Source organism: Sus scrofa, chromosome 8, assembly GCF_054392235.1.
Source record: "Sus scrofa isolate SSC_HxYL_T2T_F1_AM1 chromosome 8, Sscrofa_HxYL_maternal_Yorkshire_Landrace_v2.0, whole genome shotgun sequence".
NCBI lineage: Eukaryota > Metazoa > Chordata > Mammalia > Artiodactyla > Suidae > Sus > Sus scrofa.
In genome coordinates this window covers 72,181,116-72,201,076 of record NC_139390.1, presented here as the reverse complement: position 1 = coordinate 72,201,076, position 19,961 = coordinate 72,181,116, and the positions used below count along the sequence as shown (strand labels likewise).

General features: G+C 36.5%; 1 protein-coding gene and 1 long non-coding RNA gene across 2 annotated transcripts in view; one reads left to right on the top strand and one right to left on the bottom strand.

Annotated features, from left to right (window-relative positions):
* Positions 1–19,961, bottom strand: part of LOC146400834 (uncharacterized) — a 421,507-nt gene that overhangs the window by 68,993 nt on the left and 332,553 nt on the right. The gene's annotated exons all lie outside the window — the stretch shown is intronic.
* On the top strand, positions 2,807–19,618 carry LOC100513484 (transmembrane protease serine 11B). The gene is made up of 10 exons (XM_084973774.1): positions 2,807–2,835; positions 6,978–7,096; positions 9,580–9,695; positions 9,781–9,848; positions 12,057–12,217; positions 13,854–13,892; positions 14,739–14,916; positions 16,696–16,955; positions 17,664–17,806; positions 18,571–19,618. The coding sequence occupies exons 1-10, from the start codon at positions 2,807–2,809 to the stop codon at positions 18,730–18,732; spliced, it is 1,275 nt and encodes a 424-aa protein (XP_084829900.1). The 3' UTR covers positions 18,733–19,618.

Genomic DNA, 19,961 nt, shown 5'->3' with positions numbered 1-19,961 from the left:
GGTGCCACTTGTTGCTGCCAGTGGAGCCACAGGTTCAATCCTTCACCGGGCGCAGTGGGTTAAGGGATCCAGCATTGCCAAAACTGCAGTCTAAGTCATAGCTGCAGCTCAGATTCAATTCCTGGCCCAGATACTTCCCTATGCCATGAGTACAGCCATGAGATTGAAAAATGAAAAAATTAAAAAAAAAAAAGAAAAAAGGAAGGTCAAAAATATTGATTGTTAAATTAAGTCCTCGTGTTAAAATTGTGTAAAAAAATAAAATACAGAAATATAAAAGCAGGTGAGAAAAAAATGTAAGTTAAAAAATTTAATAAAGTCAGGACAGGAGAAAAAATACACTTTTCTCTAAAGAAGTATTCTACGTTAGTGAGGAAGAGGAAGGATTATAGTAAGAGGCCAGAAGTGTTTAAATATTAGAAATTATCAAGATTTTAATTTTAATTTAATTTTGATAAAATTTTTTAAAAATTCAATCTTAAACCTTTTGTAAAAGTAAGGTAATTAGACCAGTTCTTTAAAAAACAAAAGGTGTTCAGTATTTGCATGGATTTTTTTAAGAAAAATACAAAGAAACAAAAAGTTGATAGTGTTTATAGTGAAAACTAACAAGTGTACTTTAGAAATTAGTATTTCTTATCTCACTCTATGTGTGTGTATATATATATATATATGTGAATTTTGTTTTTTTAACTCTTTGAGATTGTCTCAAAAGAGATAAGCTTTTGGTATTAATATAAACCTAGGGATTAAAGATTGTAAATCCAGATTCCTAATGAAAGCTTGAATAATAAAACCATTCTTTTGTATATTTAAGGCAAGTGAAAAACTACATATAAAATGTGCAGCTTATGATAGAGAAGAATCTTGTTCTAGGTTAAATTAATCTCAACCTAGGTATTTGATAGGCAACTTCTGTATTTATTTACTTGTATCAACAAATATTCTGAATCTTTTACTTGTCTTAATGTAAAGAATAATTGTTTATACTCAGACATGAATAATAGAAACCAAAACTGAATGTAAAAAAAAAACTTTAAATTTTAGTAAAGATACAGAAAAATATTTTGAGGAAAACAAGGTAGGAAAGATTTCTTAACATTTTATAGTTCATAGTATGAATTAGAGAAATTAGACTATTAAGAATTTTTTAAATGAGTTATACATAAAAAGATCCTATCAAATAATGAAATGCCAAATTGCACCCTGGGGTAGGTGATTATTAAATAGGTAAAGAAAATGGGTTATTGCCCAGTAAATATAATAAAATGATGGTAAAATAATGATGTGATTTTTCTTTTTTAGTATGTTAAGGTGATGGGGCAGGTTAATTAATTTTATACATAGTAGTTTGTACCTCTTAATCTCTTAGCCCTATCTTGCCCTTCTCCCTTCCTTCTCCCCATTGGTAACCACTAGTTTCTTCCCTGTATCTGTGAGTCTATTTCTGCTTTGTCATATTCACCAGTTTTATTTGTTAGATTCCAAGTGTAGGTGGCAATATACAGCATTTGTCTGTCTCTGACTTATTCACTAAGCTTAATATCCTCCAGATCCATCCACGTTGTTTTAAATGGCAAAATTTCATCCTTTTTATGGCTGAATACTATTCCACTGTGTGTGTACATCTTTATCCATTCATCTGTTGATTTATTTATTTATTTTTTCCACTGTACAGCATGGGGACCAAGTTATACATCTGTTGATTTTTACTGAATATTTCTACATCTATGTTCATGAAATATATTGGCCAGTAATTTTCTTTTCTGGTAATATTTATGACTGGTTTTGGTTTTAGGGTAATGCTAGGCTCAAAGAATGAGTTAGGAAGTATTTCCTTTGCTCCTATCCTCTAATGGAGATTGTAGGGAATTTGTATAATTTATTCCTTACATATTTGATGGAAGGCACCAGTTTTTAATTATTGGAATATTTTAAATTATTCACTCAATTTATTTAATAGATAAAAGATAATTCACATCATCTATTTCTTTTTGCATAAATTTTGGCAGATTTTGTCTAAGATTTGGTCTATCTAGATAACCAAATTTGCGGGAACAGAATTGTTCATAGTATTTTTGGTTATCCTTTTAATATCCATGGGATTTTTTATGATTATCTCTTTCATATCTGATATTAGTAATTTATAACCTCTCTTTCTTTTTTTTTTTTTTTCTGCTGTACAGCATGGGGATCAAGTTACTCTTACATGTATACATTTTTTTTCTTCTTTGTTTCTTATTTAGCCTGACTATAAGTTCATTGATTCTACTAATCTTTTCAAAGTACAATTTTTTGGTTTAATTGATTCAAATGTAAGAGGGGAAGTGTTCTATAGTCCTATGACTAGGTCCAGTCATTTCGTGAGCCATTGCCTCTGGAATGTCAACTTCACAAGTGTTTCTCAGTTTTTCCCTCTTCTCTTACATGGGAAGGGATGGCTAGAATGATCTCAAGTTGGGTATATCCCTTCACCAGGTCAGTCAGGCTCTGACAATATTCCAGTAGGTTAGGCTCTGGTTAACTGGTTATTCCTGAGGAGCAGTTCTTGTTAAAAAGAGGGTGCTCTGGAATATTTCGAAATCATTTCTTTTTCCCTCCCCCTGACAAAAGCCAAAGAAAATTTTCTTTGATATTTGTTGTGGGAAGCTGGATGAACTGCTAGACGTAAATCTCATAATACTGTGGGGCTCTCTCTATGTCTTAATCCCCCTGGAGTTTTTAACTCACAGAGTTTTCTGCACTGAATCTCCAGCAATTTGTCAAATACAGTTCAGGTTTTCTGACCCTAGTGTTGGTTTTCATCATGGTTGCTGCACCTGAGTCTTGGCTTAGGTGAGTCAAGTTTCCCTGTATTCATTATCAGTCTCTCTAGTCATAGGGACAAGGTTTTGTCCAGGGTCTTCCTTTCTGTTATGGATCCAATAAGAATTGTTGATTTCTCAGTCAGTTTAGCTTTGGACTTATTGTTAGGATGGCATGTCAATTTCTACACTTCTTACCTGCACAATCACAATATCCACTATAGAGAGAGAACTCACATATATCCATAGCAAAAGAAAAACAATAGAAAAATTGGGGAAAAAGTTAAATTTATGAACAGCATTCTCAGAAAAGGAAGCCCAGACCTACCCAATTGTATGTAAAATAAAATCATTCTCACTAGTTATTAGGGAAATGAAAATGTAAACCACAGTGCAAGTGAATTCCACTTACATCAAAATGATGCTAACATTAGTATATAAAATTGATTCCTCGTGAAAAGTCTTTTGTCAGAAATTTCTACCTAGTTACAGCTGGTTTCAGTTGAGGAGGAAGCCAGGATTAAGGAATTAGTCAAAAGCAGATTTAGGATTATCCTGATTTACCACAAAGTTGTTTCTTGGGTGTACCTTTTAGGTGACCAATCCAAGATTGGGCTATTCTTTTTCTGAATACCAAGTCAAGGAGGTTTGTCATTCCCTGGATGACTCCTGTCTTGAAACCATAGAAATATGACAGTAATTAACACTAGCCAGACAAGTTTCATCTTATTTGTTCTCTACCCTCCACCAAGCCCATAAAAACCAACCAACCAACACTGGACATGGCACATAAAGCTGTGAACCACTGATCATCTTAAAAGCTACACCAGGAGATCCTTATTTTTATTATTACTCTCATCATTGTCATCATCGTCATCACTACCATTGTCCCTGATACCACCACAACCATCAGAATACTATGTACAGGTAAATGGAATTTTATTTGGTTTGTTTGTTGGTTTTTCTTTTTATGGCCCCTCTTGGGGCATATGGAAGTGTCCAGGCTAGGGGTTGAAGCTTAACTGCATCTGCAGGTGTACACCACAGCCACAATGACACCAGATCCGAGCTGCATCTGTGACTGACACTGCAGCTTGTGGCAACGTTGGATACTTAACCCACTGAGCAAGGCCAGGGGTCGAACTTGCATCCTCATAGAGACAATGTTGAGTCCTTAACCCACTGAGCCACAATAGGAACTCCCTGGAATTTTATTTGGGAAATTAAGTCTATAAAAGCTAACAGCTTGCTGCTGAATATCTTCTAGTTTTTGGTTAATTAGTTGCTTTTTATAATTTAAAGTTTTATTTCTGGGTTTATGCTATTGTCCCCAAGGCCTAAAGGCCCTGTAAAGTCACTGGGAAACTTTCAAAAATTGGAAAAGGAAAATCAGATTTCAGTGAAATTTTGCTTACTGTCTTTTTTATAACTATCCATAAGAACACTACCATATTTTTCTCTAGTAGTATAATTGAAACCACATCTTCTAATATGAAAATATTTTTAGAAATAACTTAAAAACCTGAATACCATTATAAACTTTTGTAATAACATACTTTACAACACAGATCCTAAATTATTACCTGACAAATGGCAGGGGGCCCTCAAAACTTAACAGATTTTCAAATTAAGTTACTTTCCACTGACTCTCAAACTTTCCTGGATTTTGGGGAAAAATTGGTGGTAGAGGTCATTTGACTCATTTGATCATTAATTTCTTTGTTCCTTATTCACAAGTCTCTCCTTAATGATTTAGTAAGTCCTCTACAGAAAAAAAAAAAGTTTATCTTTATAAAATTTGGGTATTTTTGCATTGGAATCTTGTTTTAATGCTCTTCACTATAGGAAAGAATTCAGGTTCATCCAATTCAAATGGTTGTAAATAAAATTCTAATCAATGAAAACTACAGTTTGTAATGTTTTGCAGTTTAAGTGCTAATGTAATATGAGAATGTGGTTATAGGGAAGTCTAATCTAGGAAACGATACCTAGTATGGGCTATGGGAGATAAACTATAGTAAGACGGATGTTTTAAAATTGTGAATAATGCAGTTACCATCATATTTTAAAATATTATTGTAACTTGAGTAGGGAGAAGAGTTGATTATGTCAGAATAGCAATGAGCCCTTATTTGAGGTAGATTCAATTCAAAAGTGAGTCAACTATAGTTTAGGTATGCATATGGAGTTGGTTAAATTCATTGAAAATTAATTTTAACCCATTTTCTTTGTTAAATGAAGTTCATCCTAGAATGCAAACTTCTTCCTTTAAAAAAAAAAAAGGTGAAAATTTTCTTTGATAGATGAGAGAGTAAATTATTTCATGAATGGACTTTTTTGGATATTTATAACATGATTTTAACAATTTCAACTATTCTTAAAAGAAATGATAGTCAATTTTGAGTCCGTGTATCACATTTACTAGAGTAAAGGTTAATAAATCATAAGTACTTGTGATCTTTAGATATAAAAAACTCCTTGTTTATGATAAAAAATCTGCAATGAAAAGGAAGAAGTCATATCAGTGCTAGAATCAATAATACGTACTCTTTGAAAATTTTAAGAATATCTAAAAGGGGTTTTCAAAGAAAGACATTTTATAAACTGTAATATAGTGATTATTTGTATAGAAACCATTTCAGTTCTCTTTAGGTACTACATACATAATTTAGGCCACATAGTGTTTGAGTCCCTGAAACTAATATTCACATCTCAGAAAGATGAAGCTACTGGACTAAATTATAACAAGCTAATCCAAAACAAATTTGAGAGTTCACTATCACAGTAAATTTTTCTATTCACTAGAAGTCACATATTATCAGTTATTAATAAGGCAATAAATGTTGTTACTAATTACCTTAATTATATACTCCCTTTAAAGAGTGACTTACCTAGTATAAAAAAAAATACTAAGCCTGAATTGACTTTCTTCTCTGAGGATGAGATTAAACAACTGAATTCCAGGATAAAAACATACATAGAATATCTCTGAATGGGTGGTTTCTCTGAAGATCTTTGACAAAAATGTTGATTCAGGGAAACATTAATTAACAAGTCATCAAATGAGACATAAGGAAGAGGTAGGATTAAGAATAGAGAAGAGACAGAGAGGAAATAAGACTAGGTGGAGTTGCACAGGTGTGGCATAAGGTATTTATTATTTATTTTTAAAGGATCTTCTCTAAAAATCAATTAATCCTGGAGGGATTAGAACGAGAAGTTTCTTCTGCTCATAGGAAAATATCTAATTTGACAAATAAATCCACTGATTTCAAACTTCTCTGTATTTCAAGATTTGTTTAAGATAATGCAAAACACATGGAAATTGAAGAAACAACTGAAACTATTTTGAAACGTTGTATCAGATTTTTGTATGTGTGTTACAGCTCTTCGTCCAAATGGACAGTTTCATGACATCATGTCTTTCAAGATATAAAGAATAACTAATGTCTAAAACTTATATAAATTAGACTAATGATGGCCCTATGACCTAACTGTAACCCTAGACTGCTCTATATGTATGATGCCAAGTCACAATATTTTCTGATTATTTTTCATCTAATTGACTGGTTTGATGATGAAACTTACCTATCTGTTAAATCATACTGTACAAATAATTTATGTTTATTGTAGAAACATTAGGAAATAGATTTAAAGAAAAAATAAACAAAAAGAAATGTCTACTCATAATGTTATAATATGGGAAAGCTGCAGTTCGCATTATGAGGTTTCCTTACACACTGAATTAAACATATGCCTGGTGTTACATATTTGTGTTTATAAATTTATTTATGTCCATTATGTGATACAGCTCTCATTTACAAAGATATAATCAGATCACACATGATGTTTTGTGACCTGCTTTAGAAACATTTTCAAAAAACAAATCAATTTCTCCTCATCAACATTAGAATACAAATGATGCTATTTTACTCATAGAATCCTGTTGGAATACTGTTGTATTTCTAGCAGCTAACATAGTATACTCAAAGATGATTTGTAAATGAATGAGCATTAAGGTCTATCCTCTTTTAGGCATTTGAGACTTCTATGTTTTAAGCTAACATAAAAACCTGATGGATAAGTTATAAACTGTGTTGTATGAGTTAGAGGAGAGACAAATAGATTTAGAATATCTGTCATCTGATTTGAGTCATTTTCCTCCTTTTATAGGTATGGCATATCTTCCCAGAGAAGATCTTGGCCTCTATGGATGACGATCCTTATTTTTCTTGGAGTGATGCTGATCTTGGGAGTGATTATTGGTCTCCTGGTTCATTTTCTGGCAGTTGGTTAGTATTGACTTTTCAGTTTTCAACTTTACCACTAGATCTCTTTTAACCCTTAGAATTTGACAAGAAAACACAAACATTAAATTTTTTTTCTTTTTGTCTTTTGTCCTCCCACAGCATATGGAGGTTCCCAGGCTAGGGGTCTAATCTGAGCCTTCGCCGGAGCCTTCGCCTGAGCCACAGCAACGCCAGAACCGAGCTGTATCTGCGACTTACACCAGACTTCACAGCAACGCTGGATCCTTAACCCACTGAGCAAGGCCAGGAATCGAACCTGCAACCTCATGGTTCTTAGTTGGATTCATTTCTGCTGTGCCACAATGGGAATGCCAACATTAAATTTATTTATGGAAACTTTCTCATCTACTTACTCTTTCAACATATTAATTTTAAATTATTTGACAGCAAAGTTTATAATTTTTTTTTGAATTAGATGCCTCATTGATACCCTCCATATGTTATATCACCATCTACGGAAGTATGGGCAAAGCTGAAATGCTCAATACTTTGTCGTCAATATTCATTTTCAATAAAAGTGCTTATATAGTAGGTCTGTAGTTCAGTTGTACATCTTTTAGTAAATACACCTCAAACTTTGGAGATCCCTACTCTTTTTGGCTTATTTCTGATATTGGTTGTTAAGATATAATTGATTAGTACCAATGGATAATCTACTGATGCAAGAGTGGCTCAATGGCTGAATGTTCATACTAAATTGATATTGTTTTTAATAACTTTTATTAACTCTATATTCGGAAAGCTTGGTTTTCCAGTTTATTTTTACCTTTCAGAATAATAAACCCTTAAGTTTGTGTAACCTTTTAATGTTTTTAAATAAATTTGACATCCATCATTCTATTTGAACCTCATAATAGTGCTTTAAGCCTGGGAGGGCAGGTTTTCCTATTCCTATTATCACAAGCACGAAACTGAGGCTCAGGAAAGTCAAGTGACTTGCTTGATGTCACAGGCTTTTAAATGACAGAGCTGAGCACAAACCCACATCTTAATACTTTACGTGTATTATTCTACTTTATCATGGTTTTTCTGTTTTATTCCTCTGAAATGTATTACCATATACAATAATGCAGCATGGATACATTTTGCTTGATTCAACAACAATTCCAGTTCTCTTTAGTTCTAGCCTCTTCTCCTTTGTTTCTTCCCAACTATTGGCAATTTTAATGTCAAATTTCAAAACCTGTCCTCCAAAAGCATGGTGGGTGCTCATGGCCTCTTGCCTGCCATGTCTACCCATAAACTCTCCATAATCTGCATCTATTTTCTTCTTGGCTCCACTCATTAAAAAATAACTTTCTTTGCATCATTTCCTTACAGATAGTACTCTGAGTTTTCCAAATAAAGCCCCTATGAAAGCTGTCAGTATGTTAGTGGAGACCAGCAGCTTAATCAGCTACTCTTCTAAAATTATAGTTTACATTTTAACGGGTCCCTTCTTCTGGAAAAACAACAACTTAGTGGAAAGGAAAGATGCAAAGGGGAGAACTACAGGTGTCCTGGCTTGAGTAGGAAGTCTCTGGGATGAAAATTCACCCTTGAACTTCTCTACATGGTCAACTATCTACCATTTCAGACACAAGACTATATGAACTTATATTATCTGAAATTAAATTAGTTGAACTGGACTTCTTGTGAAGTAAACATGGGCCTCAAACTCGGCTGTAAATGTTTGAAGTCCTTTTGGAAGATGGGTCTGCTCAAGGATTCTGTCCTAGGAGCTGGCACAATCTTTGTTAATATTGAGATAACTTCAGTTGGGTGAGAACTAGAGCTACCGCTCTCATTCAAATGGTAGTAAGTTAATTTCCCTGAGTATATCTGTTGAATATTAATCTTTTTTTTTTTTTTTGTCTTTTTGTTTTTTAGAGCCTCACCAGCTGCATATGGAGGTTCCCAGGCTAGGGGTCTAATTGGAGCTGTAGCCGCTGCGCTATGCCACAGCCACAGCAACATGGGATCCGAGCCATGTCTGCGACCTATGCCACAGCTCACAGCAATGTTGGATCCTTAACCCACTGAGCGAGAGCAAGGCCAGGGATTGAACCTGCGTTTTCATGGATGCTAGTCAGGTTTGTTAACCGCTGAGCCACAACAGGAACTCTGAATATTAATCGTGAGATAAAGATATGAAGAGATTTGAGGCCACTTCTTCTTCTTTTTTTTTTTTTTTTGGCTTTGTAGGGCCACACCCGTGGCATATGGAGACTCCCAGGCTAGGGGTCAAATTGGAGCTGTAGTCGCCCACCTACACCACAGCCACAGCAACGCAGGAGCCAAGCCACGTCTGCAACCTACACCATAGCTCATGGCAACGCTGGATCCTTAACCCACTGAGCAAGGCCAGTGATCGAACCCGCCTCCTCATAGATGCTAGTCAGATTCGTTAACTACTGAGCCATGATGGGAACTCCGAGGCCACTTCTAATTTCAAAATTTTCTGGATATTTTTTTTTTTTCCACAGGAAAAACTTACTATTACCAAGGTGATTTTCATATTTCTGGAGTCACTTACAATCACAGTTGTGAAAAAGCAGTTTCACAAACCGGCACAGATCTAAGTAAAGCTATTGAAACTAAGGTACATCAGAAATTTTATTTTTTTGATGTTATTATAAATTTGATTGAAACATATATAGCAGCTTTTTGTTTTTTTCTCTTGACAGATGTCAGATGCATTTCAAAATTCTAGTGTATACAAAGAATATATCAATTCTCAGGTTATCAAATTTCTGTAAGTACAAATTCATTCAAGATTCTAAAGAATGAGAACTAAGTGCATGTTGCATCAGTCCTGGTTCTGAGTAATAATAACAAAAAACATAAAGAGAAGGAGGGAGAAAGAGAGAGAAGGAAGGCAGGGAGGGAGGGAAGAAGGAAGAGCTCCCCATAAATTAAAGTATCACTGTATTTAATTTCTGTTCAGGGTAGAGAGTGATCTGTACAAATCTGTAATCTCTGTGCTTGAAGGGGAATTGTAAGGTTGTTGGTGGCAGTCAGTCCTAACTGACTTCTCTGATAAAAGATAATTAAAACCAAAGAAAACAAGGAGTCCAATCTCATTGTCTTGCTTCCCGTATACTAGCCACCTCTTTGTCCATCCATACCCACCTGGCCATATCTTTCCTAAAATAATCCTCTTTTGGGCTCTTTGATAATTACCATCAAAATTACCGCAGAGGAAGGAGTTCCCATCGTGGCTCAGTGGTTAATGAATCCGACTAGGAACCATGAGGTTGTGGGTTCAATCCCTGGCCTTGCCCAGTGGGTTGGGGATCTGGCGTTGCTGTGAGCTGTGGTGTAGGCGGCAGATGCAGCTTGGATCTGGCATTGCTGTGGCTCTTGCGTAGGCCAGCAGCTATAGCTCTGATGAGACCCCTAGCCTGGGAACCTCCATATACTGCAGAAGCAGCCGTAGAAAAGGCGAAAAGACAAAAAAAAAAAAAAAAAAAAAAAATTACTGCAGAGGAGAGTGAATCTTTTAAGATAACATTTGTCTAAATATGTATTTTAAGTGTGTTTGATGGTGGTGGTGATGGTGAGAGATACAGGGGGGCAGGTATCACAGAGCATAAGGGATGGGTGATAAGGGAGAGATAACTTGTAATTTGGTAACTGCCAATATCGAATTGGGGAAGTCTGAACTCCCAAAACGAAATGAAAGAAAAAATCCAACTAGCCAACCAACCAAGCAACCTGCTTACTGACAGACAAAGGCCTTCAAAGGCCCTTCAATTGATCATATTATTTTATTTTTAATTATTTTATTTTATTTTTATTTTTAGGGCTGCAGGTGCAGCATATGGAAGTTCCCAGGCTAGGAGTTGAATCAGAGCTGCAGCTACCAGCCTACACCACAGCTACTGCAATGCCAGATCCAAGCCACATCTGCAACCTACATGACAGCTCACAGCAATGCTGGATCCTTAACCCACTGAGCGAGGCCAAGGATCGAACCCACATCCTCATAGATACTAGTCAGGTTCATAACCTGCTGAGCCACAACAGGAACTCCCTTGATTATAATTATTTTAAAACAGAATTGTGTTCTTTAAAAATTGTGATTAATATGGCTTTTGGTGTGAAAGTCTTCAAAAATGAATTTATTTTATTTCATGATTAATAAAAATAATGAACTGAATATATAGATAATGAAGATTCTCTTCATGTTTCATTTTATTTTGTTTTTCTTTCTATGGCTGCACCTGCAGCATAAGGAAATTCTTGGGCCAGGGGTCAAATCAGAGCTGCATCTGTGGCCTATGCACAGCCACTGCAGTTTGAAGACACATCTGTGGCCTATGCTGCAGCTTGTGGCAACGCCGGATTCTTAACCCACTGAGAGCGGCCAGGGATCAAACCTACATCCTCACAGAGACAACACTGGGTCTTTAACCTTCCAAGCAACAGTGGAAACTTCATGTTTTAGAGCTATGTTTCTGAGCTTTCTCATTGTATAGATCTGTTGAAGTGGACATGTGTAAAAAACTATAGGAATAAGCTTAGTACTGGCTCCTGAATATACACTAGAATTTATCTTTTGAATGTTCCCGACCCTGCATTTAAGTTCTCATTTGTCTCTTTCTCTGAAATTAAGTTATTAGAAAATATCTATAGAAGAACACTATGTTTTTTTTTACTGTTTCATAATAAAATCTCAAGCCATCATTTGTTGGCAGGTACTCAGTTTCTCACATGTGTTTGAATATTCTGATTTCTAGTTTGTAGTTCACATTCTTTTTCATGAACAATACCTCTGAATCAATTAGAAGACTTGTAGGGACTTTTTGCACTTTCTATACTATACTTGGGACAATATCTGTGTATTATGCTTGAATACTTATAAAGGCAATATAATAATTAAAATGTGAGAATATTCAATGTTCATAAAATATCTAAAAATTCAAAGAGCAGCACATTAGAACATTTCTGTTGTTTCTAGGCCTTATCCCAATGGATCAAGGGTACAGTTTCAATTGACACTGAAGTTTCCACCAGCAAAGAAGAATAGCATGAAAACTAAAATCGAAGGTATCTTACATCAAATGTTGAAGGACAACATGGCATCCTGGAATGCAGTTCCCTCTTCCATTAAACTTACAGGTATTTCACTTATTTTCATTATTTTCCACTACTTAAGTATTTAGAGTATTTTTTGAAGGAACTGGAAAAAAATGAACCAAGAGTTTCAGAATTTGCTTAGGAAAAAAACAGTCTTAAACTCTGGCACTCCTATCATTGAGTTGGTAGTGGACAGGGCAGTGCTATAGAATCTTTGTCTGAACAGTGATAGAAATGTGTTAAACTACAGGTGTGCTTATGAGACTGGAAGGCCTGGCTCTTATGGATGGAAACAGGAGTGAAAATAATAATTGAAGGATTATTCCTCCCTACTTTGTATTTTTGTTAGGATCTCACTGTAGGAAACGGTATGAAGCAGGAGTAAGTGTGAAGTTGAGGATAGGGAGTTCTCATTGTTTCCTGTGGAAGAATGGAAGTAATACTATTTGAGGAAAAAACTGTCTGAAATAATTTCCTAGAAGACAAGGAAGATTTTGTTCCAGTAAAGAAAGCAAAGTTTGTGACCATCTCGGAGGTCCTGCAAGGGTCCTGAAGCTCTAACTTGCATGGTTTAGAAGGTCTATTAGTGATAAGCTTGTGGTTCCAGAGCCCAGTTTTGTGGTTCTTCTGGACTGGCATCCTAGCATCTGTCCTTGAAGGCTATAACAGCTGCCACCTGCCTATTACAGCTCCTTTGCCTCAAAATACAGACCCAGTCACCAATGAGCCCCTCATGAGAAGTGAGGTTAGGGCAGAGCTTCTGAAAGGTGCAATACAATTCCTCTGTGGGTAGTTATCGGGAAAGAAGGCTGTACCAGTTACTTGCTGTCCCTCTGTTTCCCAGGATTCAGAGTTGGCACTTCCTGACGTGGCTTTCTTTAGTTCTCTCTTCGCTTTATCTCTAAAATCTTTTCCCAGTAGAAAAGAGACTTGAGGAGTTCCCATCGTGGCGCAGTGGTTAACGAATCCGACTAGGAACCATGAGGTTGCAGGTTCGATCCCTGGCCTTGCTCAGTGGGTTAAGGATCCGGTGTTGCTGTGAGCTGTGGTGTAGGTTGCAGAGGAGGCTCGGATCCCGCGTTGCTGTGGCTCTGGCATAGGCCAGCGGCTAAAGCTCTGATTCGACCCCTAGCTTGGGAATCTCCCTATGTCATGGGAGTGGCTCTAGAAAAGGCAAAAAAAAAAAAAAAAAAAAAAAGAAAAGAGACTTGAATTTAAGTTACCTTCTCAAAATTTCATAATTCAGTCCTAGTAATGAGATGACTTCTAAAGAGAATAATAGGCCCAATGAAGTGTAATTTTAATTGCATTTTTTTCTTTAAAATATATATATACCTCTGAGTATTTCAGAGTAAAGAGAATTTTCATAGGGAAAGAAATCCAAAGATTATACCCAATGCCTCTTTTGGTAAGTGTCAGCTTCTTAGTTCACTAAATATTTTACTTCAACTATTATAAAACTGAGAGATTTTCTTTTTTTATTTCCTTTTTCTTATCCTATACTACCTTGCAGAAAGAGATGTGCAAAGATGGCCAAACTATGACAAATAGGATTGAGAAGGGTTGATACGCAATAGTTAAATGTTGGGTGTAATGGGTTAGGAAATTTAGTTTTTGGGTTGAAGAGAATTGTTTGGTGATTTTTTTGATAAACTTCATTTTTTTTTTTTAATTTCAGAAACCAGCAAGGCTAATGCTGAAATGCTCACTAACAACTGTAAGTTTATAAACTTTATTATAAACAACATAATAATTTAATAAGTTAATAATATTATAAACCTAAGATACAAAGAGTTCCCCACCACTTTTCTAAAAAGTATCTAGAAATACTTCATGTGGAAATCTATAGCACTCTTTCAACATTATTACATTATTATTACAGAACCAGATATCTATCTGGAATTTCTTTTTGAAAAATACCGACCATTTGTAAGGGGTTGTCCAAAAGGGCAAAATGGGGAACTATTTTTGAAGAATGGAATTATGAAGAATATCATGTCTGAATTAGTTACAAAAATTTTTTTAAAATGAAGGATAAAAGGACAACTTAGGATAAGAAAACGCAAAACTAAATTATAACAAATATATTTTCTATAAGGTAAAAAAGTTATGCACCTCTTCAACAAATTCTTTTTATAGTATCATGTGGCCTGCAACATAATTGATCCATGCATTCATTCATTTAGCAGGTATTAATGGAGTATCTATTGTCCACATGGGGCTTTACAGAGAGTACTACATGATGCCATGCGAAATACAGATATCGATGAGGCAAAGTCTCTACCTTCAAGAATTTTTCAACATGCTTAAAGAGACTGGAATTATACTAGATATATACAAGTCAGTAGTTGAAAGATGCTTGAGACTAGAAAAGAGGAAAAGGAAAAGTTATCGGAGGAGGATGGAGAGGGCTACCATGATAAGGGTACATTCCAGGAAAGGAACAGTATTGGCTAGGATATGCTGGACAATCACTGATGGGTGTCAAGCAATGTTTTAAACTATATTTCTTATAAAGCATAGTCAAAATATCTGCTCTTGTATAAATAAATCCTTTCTTCAGGTTGTGGAAGACAACTGGCCAACAGTATCATTGCAGGCAACCGAATTGTGAATGGGGAAAACGCCCTGGTAGGGGCCTGGCCCTGGCAAGCAAGCATGCAATGGAAAGGCCGACACCACTGTGGTGCCTCTCTGATTAGCAGCAAGTGGCTCCTATCTGCAGCTCACTGCTTTGCTCTGTAAGTCTGAAAGTCTGACTACATGTAGGATTCTGGGTGCAGGTCTATTTGAGAGTTCTGTGGGGCTTAGCCTAAATGTGGGAAGTTCACCAAGACCATATGAAATTGACAACCACTTGCACAACTGAAAGGAAGCAAAGACTTTTAAATGTGGCAGTGGCAGGGCCCAATTGGTAGGGTGGGGGGTGAGGCTGGTGAATGGAAGCAATTAACATTTTCCAAATAGCTGCCTTGGCCTGATGTTAAGTGCTTTACTTGCATCATTTTATTTAATCATAACAATAATTCCAAATGGAAGGTATGATTTAAAATCTTTAAATGATGGGGAAACTAGGGTTCAGAAATGGTGATGTAACTTGACCAAGATTGTACAGCTCTTAAATAACAGAAACTGAAGGTGAACTTAGGTTATTTCTGACTCCTGTTACCTGGTGCTTACTTGTTGTGCCCTCTGGGGGTTTACAGTCTAGTTGAAGAAACTTAAATGTGGTACACTGAAAGTATAAGGCAGCAGAGTGTAGTAAATGTCACATGTACAAGATCGTAAGTGCTATGGAAACTTGATGAAGAAAGAGAACATATCTATTTGAAGTCTACAGTTGTACGATTTGATCTAGACTCTAAAGACCTAAGATTTGACTGATAGGGGTAGGCAGATGGGAAGGAAAAATACACATTTCAAGTTGGGATAATAGACTTCTTCAAATGTGTTCAGGTGGAACCACACAAGTCGTATGCTGTGGGCAGCAAACAAAGAAAAATTTGAAGTAGAGAAGGTTTGTAAAAGGAAACATTAGAAAGAATGCTTAGAAAAGGTAGTTATATTGCTTGAGGACACCTCTAAATGACAAGAGGCTTACTTATTGAAGAAACTCAGCTGTTAAGTGTGTGAAGTCACTGAAGTTTTTACAATGGGAGGATTGGAAAGTGTCGTAGTTACATATGAAGGTCTTGAAACTTTTAAAAAGAAGCAGCAGGTGTGGTTCCCATTGTAGCTTGGTGGTAACACTAGTATCCATGAGGATGCGGGTTCGATCCCTGGCCTCACTCAGTGGGTTAAGGATCTGACATTGCCATGAGCTGTGGTGTAGGACACAGACATGGCTCGGATCCTATGTTGCCGTGGCTGTGGTATAGGCCAGCAGCTGCAGTTCTGATTCAACACCTAGCCTGGGAACTTTCAAATGCCGTGGGTGTGGCCCTAAAAAGAAAAACAAACAAACTAAAAAAACAAAACCTGACATTTTGAGGAAGGTGAGAGTAGTTAAATAAGTTGTTAGGGCCTAAATTGACAAAGAATCTCAGGGGAATTGGAGAATCTGGTCCGAAGCCATAATGCACTGACTCAGTAAATATAATGAGGAGATGGGGTGAGAACAAGCTGCACTTTTTTATGTGTGCAGATACCTAGAAACTCCCACAGGCTCCTGGAGCCCAGGCTGTATGGCACTAGGAGTGATTCTAAACCACTGAGGCACTCACATGACTCCTGCCCACCCAAATTCTCAGAAACTGGATGGGGCTGAAGTAGCAGGAGGCATCCATGACTCAAGTTAGGAGGATTTGTAGAAGGGTGGCATCTCTAATAGTCCTTAGCACCACTTTTATGTGACTACAGCATTTATAATGTCCCTACATCAAAGACATCTTTTTTTAAAATAAGAATTGGAAATGCTTTATAGTGCTGTTTGGGAGACTCATCGCTTAAAAGTTATAACAACTGTGAACACCATTTTGGCCCTAAAACTGAATGTATTTTAACTAAATTGTGTCCTCCAGGAAAAATAATTCAGAAGACTGGACTATCAACTTTGGAACTCTAGTAAATAAACCATATATGAGGAGGAAAGTCCAAAACATTATTTTTCATGAAAATTATACCAAGGCCGGGGTCCATGATGATATTGCCCTCGTGCAGCTTGCTGAAGACGTCTCTTTTACGAAGTATGTTCGTAAGATTTGTCTTCCTGAAGCCAAAATGAAGCTCTCAGAAAATGACAGTGTTGTAGTTACAGGATGGGGAACACTTTATATGAATGGTAAGTTTTTCTACAAATATGTAATAGCTTCATAGGAATAATTATTTAATCAATCAAATATCACTCTCTCATACAATAAACCAATCCGTAAATATACTAAAAAGAAAACCAAGTGATGGGGCCAAAAGCATGGCATCATTTCAGTTTCTGAAATATCTCTGAGAATGAGATATGGAAAAATCGGAATCTGTGTGTGAGGCAGTCAGCTATCATAAACATTGGAAAGAAACCAGTCTAGGAGTTCCTGTGTGGCTCAGCACATTAAGAACCCGACATAGTCTCCTTGAGAATGCAAGTTCAATCTGCGACCTTGCTCAGTGGGTTAAGGATCCGGCAATGCCTTGAGCTGTGGCATAGGTCAAAGATGCAGCTCAGATCCGTAGGCCAACAGCTGCAGCTCCAATTCGACCCCTAGCCTGGGAACTTCCATATGCTGCAGATGTGCCCAAGAACAGAAAAGAAAAGAGAGAAAGAAAGAGAGAGAGAGAAAGGAAAGAAGCAAGGAAGGAAAGAGGGGAAGGAGGGAGGGGGGAAGGAAGGAAGAGAGAGAGAAGAAGAAAGGAAGAAAGGAGGGAAGGAAGGAAGGAATCTAGCCTGAGACTGATTTGGCTCTTGATGACTAAAAGAATCTGCTTTATTCCATAGATGTTCTTTGTCTCAACAAACATGGTTAAGATCTCCATAATATGTAAAATGTATTGCCCTTAGGTCCTCTCCCAGTAATACTTCAACAGGCTGTTTTGAAGATTATTGATAACGAAGTTTGCAATGCTCCCCATGCATTATCTGGCTTGGTGACTGACACAATGCTCTGTGCTGGATTTATGTCAGGAGAAGCTGATGCCTGTCAGGTACCTCTAGATACATTGTCTAATCATTTTCTCCCAAGGTACTATTTCAAGGGAAGATTTTATCACCACAATTTTTTTTTGTCTTAATGATTTTCACAGAGAAGCTTCTTATTTCAATCCCCATGACAAATATTTATTAATCTCATCAATGTGCCTAGAAGCTGGGGTTTCAGTGGTGAATACAATCCCTGCCCTCATGGAGTTTTCAGTCTAGGAACCCATACCTTCAAGGTAATGAAATAAATTGGCCCTCAACGGGGACCTGCTGTGCAGCACAGTGAGCCCTACCAATATTCTGTTATACTCTATGTGGGAAAAGAATAGATGTGTGTACATGTATAACTGAATCACTTTGTTGTACAGCAGAAATTATCAAAACAGTGTAAACCAACTAGACTTCAATAAAACTTAAAAAAAAAAAAGGCCCTATTTTCTGGGCAACCTGCAGTCCTAGAATGCTGCCTCTTCCTTATCCAGAGATGCAGCAGGGGGTTTTACATGCGCATGTGTCATCCATTCCTCAGAGGCTTCATCATGGAGCACTTTCTCCATAGCAAAGCCTGGACTCATTACAAAGTCAAAAGGCTGGTCTTCCCAATCCAGTCCAATCCAGCTGTGATTGCCCTGGATTTTGAAGAAACTCAAGTTCTGAGCCCAAAGCGGATGGACTGTTTTCACTGCTAGGGGCTACTGACAACTCCAGAGGAGAGGCAGAAGGAAATTCTTTGACAGGACAAGAAACATTTTTTCTCTTTTTCTTCTAGAATGATTCTGGTGGACCACTAGCTTATCCTGACTCTAGAAATATCTGGCACCTTGTTGGAATAGTAAGCTGGGGTGAGGGATGTGGTAAGAAGAATAAACCGGGTGTCTATACTCGCGTGTCTGCTTACCGTGACTGGATTACCTCTAAGACTGGACTCTGAGAGAGAAGTCATTTTGGAAAGACACAAAAGACAACCGTAGAGTATTCTTATCCATCGCTGCAGAATCTTTTTGATTAATGGTATACCAATCGTTTCTTATGTACAAATGCATGAAGGTCTGGATTAATATTTTATCTAAAATTCTATCCATTCATTTATTTACCTATTTAACTCATATAAGAAATAGGAAGGAAAAAAAGAAAGGGTGGCCAAAATATTTTCATGAATAGCCTAGTTTTGACATTATGTTCATAGTAGACCTTAATTTATTTTTCAGAATTAAAAGAGATATACATTTTGGTAGCATGAGAACATATATGTTGGCTCTACCAAATAAATTATTTTTCATTCTATAAATTATAATTACATTTTGTTAAACTGGAATATGTAAGACAAATAATGTACATGCACTTTTATTTATATGGGAGATAGTTTGTGTACCTTGTAAGATATCAGAGCTTCAACTAGACCAAGTCTCTTAACTTACAGATTGAGAAGCTAAAAACAATTCTTGCTTAAAGTCATTCTTCAGCCTCTCTGAAAAGCTGTACCACTCACGTGAATTTTCACTCATAGAATTTAAATCCAAAATTAGTCCGGAATTTAAAAATGATTTTAAAGTTGCCATTCTTTATTTAGTATTTCCTTCCTATCCTTCTTCTGTTATTTGTCTGGACTCCTTTGCAGCAAAAAATACCATGAGGCCCTCAAGGGCGGAGAACTGTGTAGCATCTCATGTAGTAGCTCTCCTGACAGTGCATGTGCCAGTGTATGAAGGGCCAACTTTGTAATCTCTGAAAATAGTTCACCTTTTGTAATTTCCTAAAATTAAAAAAGTAGTTTCAAATTTCATAAGCAGCTGAAATAAAAAATTCTCTCCCTTCAATTGTGATGTTACTCTTTTATTTTCTCTTTATCATAAATTATGACTCAAATGACATGCATAATGACAAGAAGCCAGTCCATAACCAGGTGTGACAGGATGGCGCTCTTGTCCTCCCCATACTTTTCTCAGGCATGGGACACACATTTATTGAACACCAGTGTGTTCTAGGAACTGTCAGTATTGTCTTTCAAGGCTGCTGCATTTAGTGGATAAACATAGGCAGTAAACACATGAATAAGTTCGGATTGTGGTAAGTGTTATGAAGGAAAAAAAAAAGCAATGTGATAGAAAATAATGGGGCAGATGAGAAGTACTTGAGATCAGAGAGTCTGAACAACTTTTC